A 13,674-nucleotide genomic window follows, 5' to 3' on the forward strand; every position below is an offset into this window, starting at 1 on the left:
AAACGAAAGCTGTTTCTCTGCTTCATGCACCTCCACCGCAATACTAGTGCCCAGTGTTCCTTAGTTTGCTTCTGCTGGCTTGGAAAAAAACTTWTTTTTTTTTTTTTTTAATAAAATGGGTGACAGTTGGGCATGTGAATGCAACAATTAGATTCACTGTGCAATTTAACTGACGCCTTCTTGTGAATATTACAACCAGGCAGTCTTCAATGATGCTGATTTTTCACCAGGGCTCACAGCACACAGAGACAGACTTTAACTCTGGCATCACTTCTCTTTTGCATGCTGTCTTCTCTGCTCTAAAAATACTGTCTTCACACAGTTTTATGCATTAGTGTTTGCTACATAAGAAAGATTTGCTATTGTCTCCTGTATACTATTTCCATTCACTAAGTACTTTATAAACTGGTTGTGTATATACATACACAGCTACGACAAAAAAACACATACTGCCAATCCGTTATAAAAGTTTGAACATTCCAATCTGCACATGTGCTATCACGTACTAATAGCACCTAATACATACTCAAAGTTGCAACTTAATCCTTATTCCAAACCTATTTCAACCTTCCAATCCAGGAAAAAGAAGACACATCAGTTGCAAGATTAAAAGATAAAATTGAGGTTAAGGGAAAATTTTTCCCCACAAACTGCACAGTTAATTGGGCAAATGGTGTCTGAATTATGATATGCTGAATACAGAATTTATCTAAAACTCAAACAATTTTACTTTGTGTGCTATTTGAGAGATATCTCTGCAATAGAAATTCAAGAAATAAAGTTTATATTAAATACAGCGTCTTTGATGAGCTTTATTACCTCCTGCAGAGGGGAGGGGCTAAAGATGGCATCAAAGGGTGATTCCATAGGTTATTAATATCTCATTATGTAATTCTATACTGGAGTGCACCTGTTCTAGCAGTCTGGCTATATGACATGAAATATTTGCTACAGACCTGCTTTGCTTTGCCTTTCCTAAAATACGCTTCCAGTGTTTTCCTTTGCAAAGGTGGCCTCTAATAGTTGTTTCACATATGGAAATTTATTCCATTGGGAGAGAACACTTTCTCATCACAAGACCTAAAGAACAGGCTGGTCTGGGGCATTGCCACAGGCCAAAGAACCCTCTCTCCACAGAGCACTGTGTTTCTTTTCCTCCTGCAGACCACAAGGTGCAGAAGGAGAGAGGATATTCCCTCTCATTTCCTTCTTCCCTTCTTGTCCCATCTGGTACTGCCTACAGACAGACTGGTAACCGTGACCATGAAAGCTGCCGCTCAAAGACAGCTTTCCATCACAGTCAAGTTTTTCAGATATACTAATTTCTAGGAAAACATAAAAATTGTTCTTCATCAATTCATACTGGGGAAGATTTTCCTTGTAAATGTCAGATGCTAAAAAAAAATAAAAGTCAGAAGGCTGCCTCCAAAGCTATAAACCACTTGTGAACAGTCATGTTAAACTGTCATCACTATGAATACGGCATACTAAGCTGCACAAGAACTCAATTTTTTCACCAGCTTTAAAGAAACAGGCTACCAGGAGATAGCTAAGTATTTTATATACTTGCTTTTCTAATAAATACATTTTCTGATTTAAACAGAGAAGGAAAATATATTTCTGCAGATATTTTGGAGTGACACTGTGAGAGACACTGTGACTATACTGTCACTCATTTGCTGGATTGTAACAGAATCCATATGTGCTTTCCTTCTATCTCAGCTGAAACGGCATTTCATATTCATTGAATTCTGTGTATAAAAATTCATATCTCATCCACCTTTTAAGTATATCAAGTATATGGAAGAATCAAATAGCTAACTGTTAGGCATAAAAATTTCAGTGTAAATCTCCTTTCTAGCACACTTAGTCAATTGCCTTGTGAACTTTTGGAGTGTATTTGCTTTCAGACAAAACTTTTTTTTTCAAGAAATGGTAAACTAAAGAACTACTGCCATCTTACTTTATAGTGGGGGGAAAATGCTTAAGATGTATATGTATAATCCAAAGTTTCATTCAAAGTGTTACTTGCACAMACTTTCATTCGTATATGCACACTTTTATCACACTGGAAATATAAAGCTGGATTTATCTCAGTGTCCTCAGCTAGTGATCCAGCATTCAATTAGTTGCATCTGGTCTTTCTCAGATGATTTACAGATTGTGAAAAACCAATGCAGAAATCAGAATAACTGCAAGAGTAGCGCCTACACTAATTTGTGAGTCATCTGAGAAAAATTAGCCTTTGCTAAAAGAACAGAGATGAGGAAGAGTAGCATCCAGAGGACTTAAGTCAACAGGAAACATGTTAGTATTTTTATTAACTTGCTGAGGTAGTAAAGTATACTCTTTAGCCAGACACCACGAATACTACTAGCTCATTGCTGTAAGCTACACTGACTTATGGTTTGATGTTTTAACCAACTGGATCAGTTCAGGAAACTAGGAGCAGCTTCCCAGTTTGACCAGAGCTCAACCAGTTCTGAACTTTTAGGTTAATTAAAACTATCCAGTTCAGTAGGCTAACTGGAAAACTTGTGGAAAAACAAAACAAAAAAGCATGTACGGACACAGAGCCCCAGGCCAGGATACAACCCCATCCCACCGCGAGGCATCAGGTGAAATCCATATGAATGGCAGGACTGACTCCGGGGCACTGCCCCAGCCCCAGCACGATGCTCACCACAAGCCCAGCAATGAAGAAGACCTGGAGGCCCATCCAGCTCACTGCTCCCCTATTTGGATGCATGGCCCTCTCAGCACGAGCAGCCTGAAAAGATGGTTCTCCAGGAGAAAAAGCCACAGGGAATTCCCATCCACACCTCTGCAGAAGGGAACAGATGCAAAGAGCTGGGTCTCACCTTGCAAGGCATGGGCTTCTTGAATGAGATTTCAGCTTGAGTCCAAACACCCTTTGGAGAATCCAAGACGGACCAGATTTTCTCCTGAACAACATGATTCTCCTCAAAGATATAAACAGCAAGAGTGCCGCTCATTTTGAAAAATCCATACAAGGCATAATAAAATCGCAGGCAATACTGCAAGTTTCCTGGCAGAGTAGGGCCATACAGCCGTCCAATATATCCAGGCTGCGATGTAAACTTTGTGTTTGCCAGCAAGTAATAACCTGTAAGACAGTGCAATTACTGAGTATTTCTAATACACAACTTACAGAACTAATTTGTTATTAAAGCAGCTTCTACTGCAACAGACTTGGGTAGCAAAGACAGTTTCTAGTGGCAAGAAACAGATGATCCCTCTCTGAAAAGAAATAACATTTTTTCTAAAAACATTCTTGCTATTCTAAACTACAGTGGCACATGACTAAGCTATTTGAAGTGAACATTTTTCAAATTTACACTCMAAACTGTTCTTCTTGCCTGCTAGCTCCACTAGAAACATTTCCATATTTTTAGGGTACCTCTTACAGATCAAAGAATGAGTGATTGGGGCACACAACGTATTATTTCTTGCACTATGTATGTAAGAAGTGAGATTTTGGCATATGCAAATTAATAACCTTGAATATTGCTAGTACAGGGATGTGTGAGAAGTACTACATCAGTGTGAATATACTAGCATGCTGTTCAAATAGCAGTATGCTGTTTCACTACACAAATTCAAAGTTTTCCATTTAAATTGTGACTGTCCTAGGCCTGGAAGATGTAAGAGCCCTGCATTCCTCCACATTAAAAGCAATGCAGTAAATTACTGGTGTGTTTTCTTGCATGTTTTTGTGGAATTGCATCTGCAGTGACTACAAATCACAATAACCCAGTGCAGCTGCTGTGATTTATKGCCAGGGGTGAGAGCAGGAAGAACAAGCTTGCCATGGCCTTGGCGCACATTTGTGTGCACTGATTTTCCAAGAAAGGGAGTTGCAATGCTGCAACCTAACCTCTGTCCGCGGCATTATTTAACAGAATGAAGAACAGCTTAAACACATTATCCAGTTTGACTTTTCTGATTAAAAGGAGTTTTGATTTACCAAACCCTGTGGTGTGATCTCCTGCTCTATACACATTACGCTTCACTTTCACTCTGCTCCATCCTGGACCATCCTTCTGATCCTGGTAAAAATTACACAGATCTTCTTCAAAATTGCAGCTTGCCTCRGCAGGATTGAAAGAAATTCCTAAAAGACATATCGATAAATTCTGTTAGGAAAACACAGGATAATATCAGCCATAAGTTTCTGAAGAACAAGGAAGTCAAAGTATATTCTGCTTCATCAAATTTGGACAAAATGAGTATGTGTGTCTGTGTGCATGCTTGCTAAATTCAGTCAACTTAATTTCCACTGGGTATAGCCTTCTAACATCAAWTTTTTTTTAATTACACTTTTCTCAAAAGCCTTCTGTAATAAGGTACAATGTGTGTGTGCACAGACAGGTTGYACGTACGTAAATCAAATTGTGCTTGGTTCATGTGCTACCTTGTGGCCACTGGCTTCTGGAGTGGCCTCTCTTATCTTAGCACTGTGCACATCAACACGCAGAGGAAAACTGTACCATATATAGTGATGTTTATTAAAAACTAATCCCCCCAGCCCAGCTGATGACTCTCTCATTGACCTGCTATGTGGTATTCATAGATCAGAATTGCTTTTGTCTTAAACATTACACTTGTGCAAAGTACTCTTAATTTGGACATTCCTGCTGCTTTAAAAGACCCGTTGATCACAAGTACCGGGTGCCAAAGGAAAGCTGAGGACACAAGTCAGGGTGCTCATGCTATTTTCTGCCGTACCACAAGTCATGTACCCCTACACCAGCACACATGACCTGTGCAGGGCTTCTTCTCTGTCACCTCACTGGAAAGGGCAGGTAAACATGCAGTTATCTTTAAGAAAAGCAAAATTTTGGTTCTGGAGAGATGCCTCTGTCTCTTCAGCTTCACACAGGCCACACATAAGCCACTACCCTTGTGCTTTTCTCTGCCTTCAGAGAAAGAGGTGGCAGYCCAGGCCCTCACCTCGGCTTTCCTAGGCTCAACGAAACAGCTGGAGCACTAACACAGCCACGCAGCATCAGRTGTATTTCAAGTTATCCTTCCCTGAGCAAGTTTAATATTCTGTTACATTTTCCTTCCCCTGCACTAATGTCTAGACCTCTGTTGACCCAAACTTCTAAAATAAATGCAAAAAAAAAAAAAAAATCCCCCAAACCATAGTGCCGTAATATACAACCAAGTACTGCTGTTTTCTGCAGAAGAAGTCTTCAGAACTGCTGAGAATTAACCAGCAGCTAAACATAGTTTAACAAAATACCAAATAAATGATTGGCATTCTTTTTTTTTTAAACAAAMAAACAAAMAAAAAAAAAAAAMCAGAAAAAAAAMCCTTCACATTCAGAATCAGTAGGCAAAGATCTAGTCAAATTTATCCATTTATCTTATCAAGGCAGTTCTGAATTTGAGCCTTGATATTGAGACTAAGTTGGGTTTGGGGCAGAAAATACTATCAAACAGTCCATAGTGCAAGATGGATAAGCTACCTGAGAATGAAGAGGGAAAACTGATACGAGCACACAGCACCAGTACAAGATTTTCATTGCAATATAACCCAAGAATGAATGGGCTTAACTGAAAACCACTACCCTGCTTTTGACATTTTGCTTATCACTAACACTAAAATTGAAGCAACCAGCGCAAAGCCAAACCAGAAAATGCCTTCACAAAGAACTGAGCCTGATCCCAAGTGCCTCTGTAGTAGAGGTGATGAGGATCTAGCTGTGAAAACAGTTCATCTGCTCATCACATAGCAAGCAATGTTTTCTTGCTAGGAGTAAGACAGCCCAATAGTTCAGAAAGCAGCATTTGGGTGTTATTGCAAATATTGCAAATATTAAAATATGTGGTTCAAAGAGGCAAAACATTGGAAGAAAAAAAGGAATGTAGATAGCRATAGGAAATCATACCTGTTCGATTGCTACAGTAAACTGGAGAGAAGGCAATGTCATCAAGGGCAACATAACCTCCCTTGGCGCTGTTGAAAGCAACTTCAAATATCACCTGGAAATTAGAATCATTTGTTATTCACCTACAATATACCCAATAACACACAAAGTTCCTCTTTGCACGACTGAGTTCTTGTGTCAYCTCTGCCCAGGCAGGCTATAGTGCAGCTTGGAGAGTACTGCAGGATTTGGGACAAAGTGAATTATATCAGTGATTGGTGACAAAATCATGGTCAGACCCTGAGGCCATGTCCTTGTTCACTAGGGCCTTAGGAAGGGTAAGGAGAACACAGCGCTCCTATTACTTTATGAGGCATCAGTAGTTTTAAAGGTGCAGAAAGTTTATTATCATGAGATCATGCAAAGCTAGTACTTAGGGTTATTACTCTGAATTGGCTATAACTTCAAAGCTGCCTGATTACTACTGTGTCTTGTATCTATCTGAATTAAGAGCTAAAGAAAAAAAAAAAAGACATATGCAGAACTCACTGCGTGAACTGTCATTATCACATTTAACTTTTCTCTAAATATAGTGTCCTCAGACACTGAAACCCACGTCTTGGCATCAGCTGGCAAGGAAGATTTTCTTTAAAAGTTATAATTATGATAAAAACAGAAAAGTTATTATTCTACTTTGTTTACCACAGAAGCAAACACTGTTTGTACTCAGCCTTTCCCTAGAGACATTCCCAAAGTAGGTGGAGGACAGTCCATAATTCTTGAGGAAGTGTGTTAAAACTTAAGTATCAAAGCTCTGAGTTGCAGGAAAACCATTAGAGAAGTTCTGATTCACAAGGCAACCCCAGGGACAAAATAAGGATATAAARACAAATGCTTCCAAGGGGACAGCCCCTTCAGTGAAAGCAATGCCTGTGATGTCTCCCTACAGATAAGAGCCAAACTGTGTGAACTGTGAAACAATTCCTACACTTTTTTTTTTTTTACAGATGGAAAGAAAAAAGAGAAAAACCCCTTTGAAGTTCAGTTTAAATAAGTATAAGCAAAGTCTTCTCTTATTTCTGTCCAAGTCTCTAAAAACAGCAATAATATTATTCACAGCCATATTGCATGAAAAATTCTGGACAAAACAAAGGCACATCTAGCCCAGCATCTCCATTCTGAAAGAGGCCTGCAGAATGAACTGGATAAGGCAAATCTTTGGGACTTGCTTCCTTCACATGGTATTCCTGATGGATTTTTTTTCTTCAATTAATCTATCTAATCATTCTTTGACTCATCAAAATAATAGCATTCATAATATGCTCTGGCAGCAGTCTTCAGATTGTTGTGATACTTTCATTCCTGGCTTCAGATATGGTGCCTTTAAATGATTCCCATTAAATGACTCCTATGCCAAACTTTATAACTTGAGCGCCACCCTTGTTCTTCTGTCCCTATAGCTGCTATCTATAGATATCCTGATTTGCTATCAGATCTCTGCTCCTTTCCTACATGATCTGAAATCTATCTCAACAGATGACACACAAGTTGCTGCATACATCTTATTCCAGTTTGACTCCCTGCTTATCCTCAGGTCTTGCATCACTAGGAATGCACAGAAGTTCTCTCTACACATAATCAATACTCAATTCAGCTCAACTCACCTTCCTGGTGAAGAGTTTCCTGATGGCAGTGTAACTTTGTGTTTATTTGATGGGTTGTTAATAGATTGTTGTTAATAGATTTATTTAGTTACTGCCATTTCAGAGTGAGACAAGAGAACCCTAACATTATTTACTGGGAAATAAAGCATCTTGCTCTAGAGAGACTCCCCAACCACAGCCAGGTGGCCTGATTGTCTATTTCACTATTTGACTTCTTCTATGCTGAAAACCAAGCACCAGAATGAGAAGTGATTTTTCCTTGGCCTTTATGCAAAGGAAGCAAATGATCAACATAATCTTTATAAAAAAATTTCAGATACTTGAAGGTTACTGCTGTGTTCTTGGTCTGGGATGGCACCAGTGTGCTATGCAACTGGGCCGTACATGAACCATCACCTTACCTCCACTGGGTATGGTGCATTGAAGTCAACTTCTGCTACAGTCCAGGCTGCGCTCAAAGCACTTTCTGTTTTCCAGATCTCTTCATAGAAGCCACTCACATCTCTCAAGTAAACAGTAAAAACAATGCTACTCTCCTGCTTAAGTTGATAATAAAAAGAYAAGCAGCCAGACATGGGGGTCGTCGTCCTTGGTGAGATTAGTTGGGCCACTTCCTGAAAATGCTTGACATAAACAGAGTCCACATACATGTAATGGCCTAAAAGTACAAAAAAAAACTTGGTGTGAGCACACTCTTTCAAGGACACCATTTAAAAGAAGCAAATATTGATTGGCAGAAACTAGTGTATCTCTACAACTTGGTCAATAGCAATTGGTTCCTAGGAAATTCTAGTAATTCTAAACCTTTTTTTTTTTTTTTCCTTCTTCCTTTCTTCTGATATGGACAACCAACAGTTGGGTTGATTGTCAATCCAAGACATCATAGGCAAAATATTGTCTCAATTATTTTGTCAAGTCTTCATTTTAAAACCTTCTAAGTAATAAGCTCTCAAAGTAATAAGCTCTCAAAGACATCCGGAACAGTTTATAAAAGCAAATATGTATTATAATTGACTAAAAACCTTCCCTCATGACAGCTTAGCTTGCTTTTTAATCTTTATTTAAGTTCTGAGGTAAACCAAGGCTCCAAGCCATGTGTTTCCTCCTCTGTTTTAGCAAGCATTTATCTTATTATATCAAATGACTTTGAAAGTAATCTTTATTCTGTACATTTCACTGCACATGTAATTCTGCTTAGTCTGTCTAGGTTGCTTTATCTTTACTGAACATTTTTGATAAAAACTTTTTTTTTTTTTTAATGGCTTTGGGGTATTGTTCATACATGTAAAAATACAATACAATTGAGTAAATTCCCTGCCTTCCAACAGCCAATACTACCTGCAGGATTTTCAAGGAGATAGATTCTCAGACTTTGCTAGTTTGGGGAGAACTACCTTGATTTAAATAGAACATACRCATGTGCATAGTACGCTGTGCGCATAGTTTCTTCCTCTTTTACACTCCCATAAACGTGGATCTTCAACATCGAACAATATTAACAATATTCAGATCAACTGAAAAACATCGCTTCACAAGCAGAAATCTTGCTGTAGAATAAAATGCCAAACTCACAAGCTACTTCAGCACTGATATTGCAGATTGAATACTTAGGCTTGTACCTGCTTGGACTTGTATCCACACCCCTGACGCCCATTAAATAGTTAATACTGTTTTCAAACTTAGGATTTCACTTCTTTTTTTCTTTTTCATTCAAGTGAAACAAGAGCAAAGGGCTTGCCCAGCAGTAGGTCTCCTCCATCCTGCCCATGGTCACAAGACTTGAAACTTGAGTGGCACTTGCCTGAGTCAGCTCTTCACTCCTCCTCTGCATTTTTACATTGCACAGCTTATTTACAGCCTCCCTGACAAAGGGCTGAAGGGCTTCGCAACTCTGCACTTCTTGAAAAAAAAAGATTCTTCTTGAATTTTGACTTCTTGRGTTCTTCTCACTCCATGGTCAACAGAGAGGGTTTGGCATGAAACAGAAACAGCCTGGCTATAAGGAAAGAGCTCCCTCCCAGCTCRCGGCTTTTCCTATCACATGCAGGACTTTTTAATATATAGATCCACTGTCAGCTGCTGAAGCTGTGGGTTAAACTTCCATCTAAGTTTTTACCCATTTTTAAGTGACTTGTAGTTAACGCAGGACTGGACTGACACTCTCTGCTCAACTCACACAATTGTGAAATGWCATGAAAAGGCACAGCGGCATGAGTTAAGGAAGGAGTATCAACCTTACTTTTCACAACGTGATTCCCCAAACTGTCACAAACTTTCTCTGAGGTACAGAGTGTTGAAACAAGCCAGATCTCCTCTGTGGTATTTCATACAAAACTATGTTTTAAGATGAAAATACCTGCCAATCCCTCACTATGGCCACTATATAAAAAGGCTCTTCTCTCAGCAATGTGGCCAGGACAAATACTTCACATAGAGAAATTGCTGGAGAACCTTGTAAGCTTTAAAAGCGCCCTGCTTTCTGTGGGCTGCATTAACAGCCCCTGAGTTGAAGGAGACAAAACTCCTAAACCTTGTGTGATTTAACACCAAATTCTCCAAATTTGCTTCATTCCCTGTGTTTGCTCACTCAATGGCCATTTTTCCAATGGCCATTGGAAAAAAAAAATAAAAAACTCTTGCAGATGCATGCGCCAGCAGTACAAGCTTATAAACCACACTTCAGAACATTATGATGTCCCACATTTTTAAAATCCAGGAAGATGATTCCATCCCATCCCTCAGTACCTAGCATATTATCCTAATTCTGAGTCATTTTAAAGGGTAACAAAAGGCACAGACCAAATTTTCCCCTCTACATCYATTTTCCATGTGTTGCTTACCCAATTCACTCTTAAGCGTGTGGTCTTTGGGGAGAACAGACTGAGAATTGCGAATGTTTCCTCCACCAACAAACCAGTTTACATTGGGGTTCCAGCGATTCATGAAGCCACAAAGATGGTTTTCTTCAAAGTCACACTCTGCAATTACAGACACCATTATGAAAACCTCATAACAGCTTAGCATACATATTTGCATTACAGAAACTGCAAGAAAATCTCTTTCTAAGCACTGGCCTTGCTTTGGGAGAGTTACTGCATTGAATGCCTTTGCTTATAAAACTGAACACAGCACTTAACAACTTAAAAGCATTGGAAGCTRATTTAGCCACACTTCTTGATCACTACTACCGATTCTCACTTACATCCTGTTCAGTCCTACCTATCTTTCATTATTTGGTTACCTATGTCTACCATAATTAGACCCGAGCAAAACAAAATTTAAATCTACAGCRTTCTAGGCCTTATTAGTCCAAGCAGAACTCCAACTGGTAAATCTCACTGCAACTATAGGAAACTACTGTGTTGCTCGGCTGAACAGGCAGTTTTGCAGTGAAACTGCACTGGAAGAGYGACCCTTTCAAGGGAAACCTGTTAGAGGGGCACCCAGGGCTTGGGGTGAGGAGAGGTCAGGGCTGGGCAAGGCAGGACCAGCAGTTCACACAACCATCAAGCTACAAAGGCCTCCTGGCTGCTGCAATTCTTGAACTTCATCAGAAGTTTTGGGAAATGTCTYGAGGTAACTGACAATAAAAGTAAGTTATCAAGACAGTTTTGGCTCTGTAGGCAGCAGGACTCCCCCGTAAAGCAGGAGGAGGAGACAGAGAGCTGAAACAACACTGCAGCTGTTGTGTCTGGCGTTGGCAGGAACTTAGTTCTGTGAAAAATAACACTTGGTCCTGCTCAAGCAATAAGTAGCAGAACAATAAATACAGGATCGAACAATAAATATAAGAATGGAATTAAATATTCTATGTGAAAAGTCCATCTACATCAGAAAGCAAGGCAGGCAAATACTTATTTAAGTGCACTCAATCTTAGTTTAAAAACAATGGACCTTTTTTTTCAATTTTAAATGCTTCCTTTCTTTTTTTTTTTCTTTCCAAACCAGGACCTTTTATTTAGTTTTTAAATGTTCCAAGGTTCCAAAACCTTTCATTCTGTTTTTAAATGGCTAGAGAGGCTTTTTTTTTCCCCCTTATGCAGAGAATTTGGGCAGCTGGCTAGAGAGTACTCACCAATACAATATCCCGGGGTTATTTTAATTTCAAAAACTGCTATGCTGGCAGATTTATCTTTTCCCATCTCACCCTCCAGGACAATCTGCACGATATAAATCAAATGGTACATTTCAGGTTGTCAGCATTTCCATCATCACACCAGGGCACTTCAACCACAAAAACAGGTGAATTAGTAAAACACATATAAGGAGCCTCATCATCCCTAGTGTCCATAAAGATGCATTTATTGAGAGAACTTGGGGGAGTCATAGGCAGACTGCACTGAAGACCAAGCTCACCTCCTTTGGCTTGGATAGAAACATAAATCAATGCAAACAAAGGTCTCCATACTCCTCAGCTGTGGTTATCCAGGAAGCTATTATGGAAATAACAGTGTGACAGGATTTGGGTATAAATGCTCTTCTCCAAGCTCCTGACTGTCAGTTCTCGCAGATGGGTGCAGGGAGCAGGGCTGAACGAGCACAGCTGCAGACCTTGGGCCTGGGAAATCACGTATATATCTGAGGTCTACGGAGGAGCGAGCATGGCTGCTGCTTTGATTCACTCAGCTGTGCTTCCCAGCGAGCTGAGAAACCCATTTATTCTGAGGCACAATAGCCCTCTGACTCAAAACAGCACTACTCACTTATTTTAGGGGCAGAAATGGTCAACTGATTCACACAGCGCTAGGCCAGATCAGCTGTGAGCTCGAGGTTTTGGAGCAAAGAGCGAGCCTCCCGATGGGATGGAATAAATTTTTCCTCTAGCCAAGAAGTATATAATGAGGACCACACACTCTGTGGAAGTCTTTTGAGTGAGAACTTAAAAAGAGAAGTATTGTTTGCAGTCAAGCTCAATGCAAAGACTGGTTTACAGTGTCCTGCTCTGTGCCAATCTCATGTAATTCCCACATAGCATGAACCAATACAAAAACATCCACCTGTAACACTTCCCAGGCTGACGGAGAAGAAAGAAAATTATGTTCCCTTAACACTTCCTGGCCATACATTCACTGTTCTGTGAACTATAATCTCATGAACCAATAGGCATCRCATATGGCAGGCCTGAAAGTTCAAGTCCTTACTTGAACAAGCAGGAAAGTARAGAAAACCCAGCCTGAGCTCCTGGAAAAAAAAATACCATTTCCACTTTGTTTATTTTCCTTTGGCTTCACCACAGTAAGCTTTCCTACTCGAGTCAACACTAAGAGCCAAGAATAAGGGCAAGGCTGACAAAGTTCAAAAGGTAATCCATATATCACAGTATGTGCACAATAAATCCTTTGGCATCTTCTAAAATCATACTTACCTTGTACTTTTTGGTGCTATTTGCTAAATCTAAACTAGCTATGAGCCAGCTATCCGAAGGCTCCTTGGCTGACCATAGCAAACGATCAAAGCTCTCTCCTTCTTGCCTCAGGTACAGGTTGAGCCTGGTGGGATCAGACGAAGACTCTGAAGTTGATGCTATTTGGTAGATCAGTCTGATACAGCTCCACTCTTCAGAATGCAGTTCAGGACTGGAAAGTATTGCTTTCTCACCCTCATGAGATGTATCCACAGAAATGTAATGCCCTGGGAACAAAGACAGACACACACCAGAATAAGACATTTGTATCTCTGGATAAAAGGGAATATAAAGGAGTATTTGTCCCAGGGCTAGCTGAGAGCATGAGAGCTCCACTCATTTGCTAGGCAAGTCGTTTTGCCCTTTGATATCCCACTATGCACAAACAAACCTCACTTCATGTATCTCACAGCACTCAATCACAGTTTCAAAACTGCAGTACTCAGTGTACATTGTATTCAGTGAAAGATGTTGTATCAATATAAAGGAGATTATATAATAAATAGGCAATACTTTTATTTGGGTATTGTCCTCCAAAAGTGATGTCTACAGTTTGATTGACAAGGTAATTTACATAGAAATATGCTGCAGAAACACTGGGATGTCTACAGACCAAGTCTTTCTTACTTGACTAAAATTAGCCAATTTCCAGATGGCTTACTTTAGGAGCAGGGCCTAAAACATCAGCTCTTCTATTAAAAAAAAAAAA

The 13,674-nt window shown here is 39.7% G+C and overlaps 1 protein-coding gene across 2 annotated transcripts in view; it reads right to left on the reverse strand.

Moving 5' to 3' along the window:
* The window catches only part of MAMDC2 (MAM domain containing 2), a 51,231-nt gene that overhangs the window by 13,517 nt on the left and 24,040 nt on the right, over positions 1–13,674 (reverse strand). For both annotated transcript variants that reach the window (XM_026035833.1, XM_026035834.1), the window contains exons 3-9: positions 12,927–13,192; positions 11,637–11,721; positions 10,402–10,539; positions 7,963–8,219; positions 5,919–6,012; positions 3,989–4,135; positions 2,862–3,127 (exon numbers count right to left, since the gene is read on the reverse strand). In XM_026035833.1, coding sequence (XP_025891618.1) covers positions 2,862–3,127; positions 3,989–4,135; positions 5,919–6,012; positions 7,963–8,219; positions 10,402–10,539; positions 11,637–11,721; positions 12,927–13,192 — 1,253 coding nt within the window. The remainder of the gene's footprint in view (positions 1–2,861; positions 3,128–3,988; positions 4,136–5,918; positions 6,013–7,962; positions 8,220–10,401; positions 10,540–11,636; positions 11,722–12,926; positions 13,193–13,674) is intronic.

This window comes from Nothoprocta perdicaria, unplaced genomic scaffold (genome assembly GCF_003342845.1).
Source record: "Nothoprocta perdicaria isolate Ctin4 unplaced genomic scaffold, notPer1 scaffold_168, whole genome shotgun sequence".
NCBI classification, from domain to species: Eukaryota; Metazoa; Chordata; class Aves; order Tinamiformes; family Tinamidae; genus Nothoprocta; species Nothoprocta perdicaria.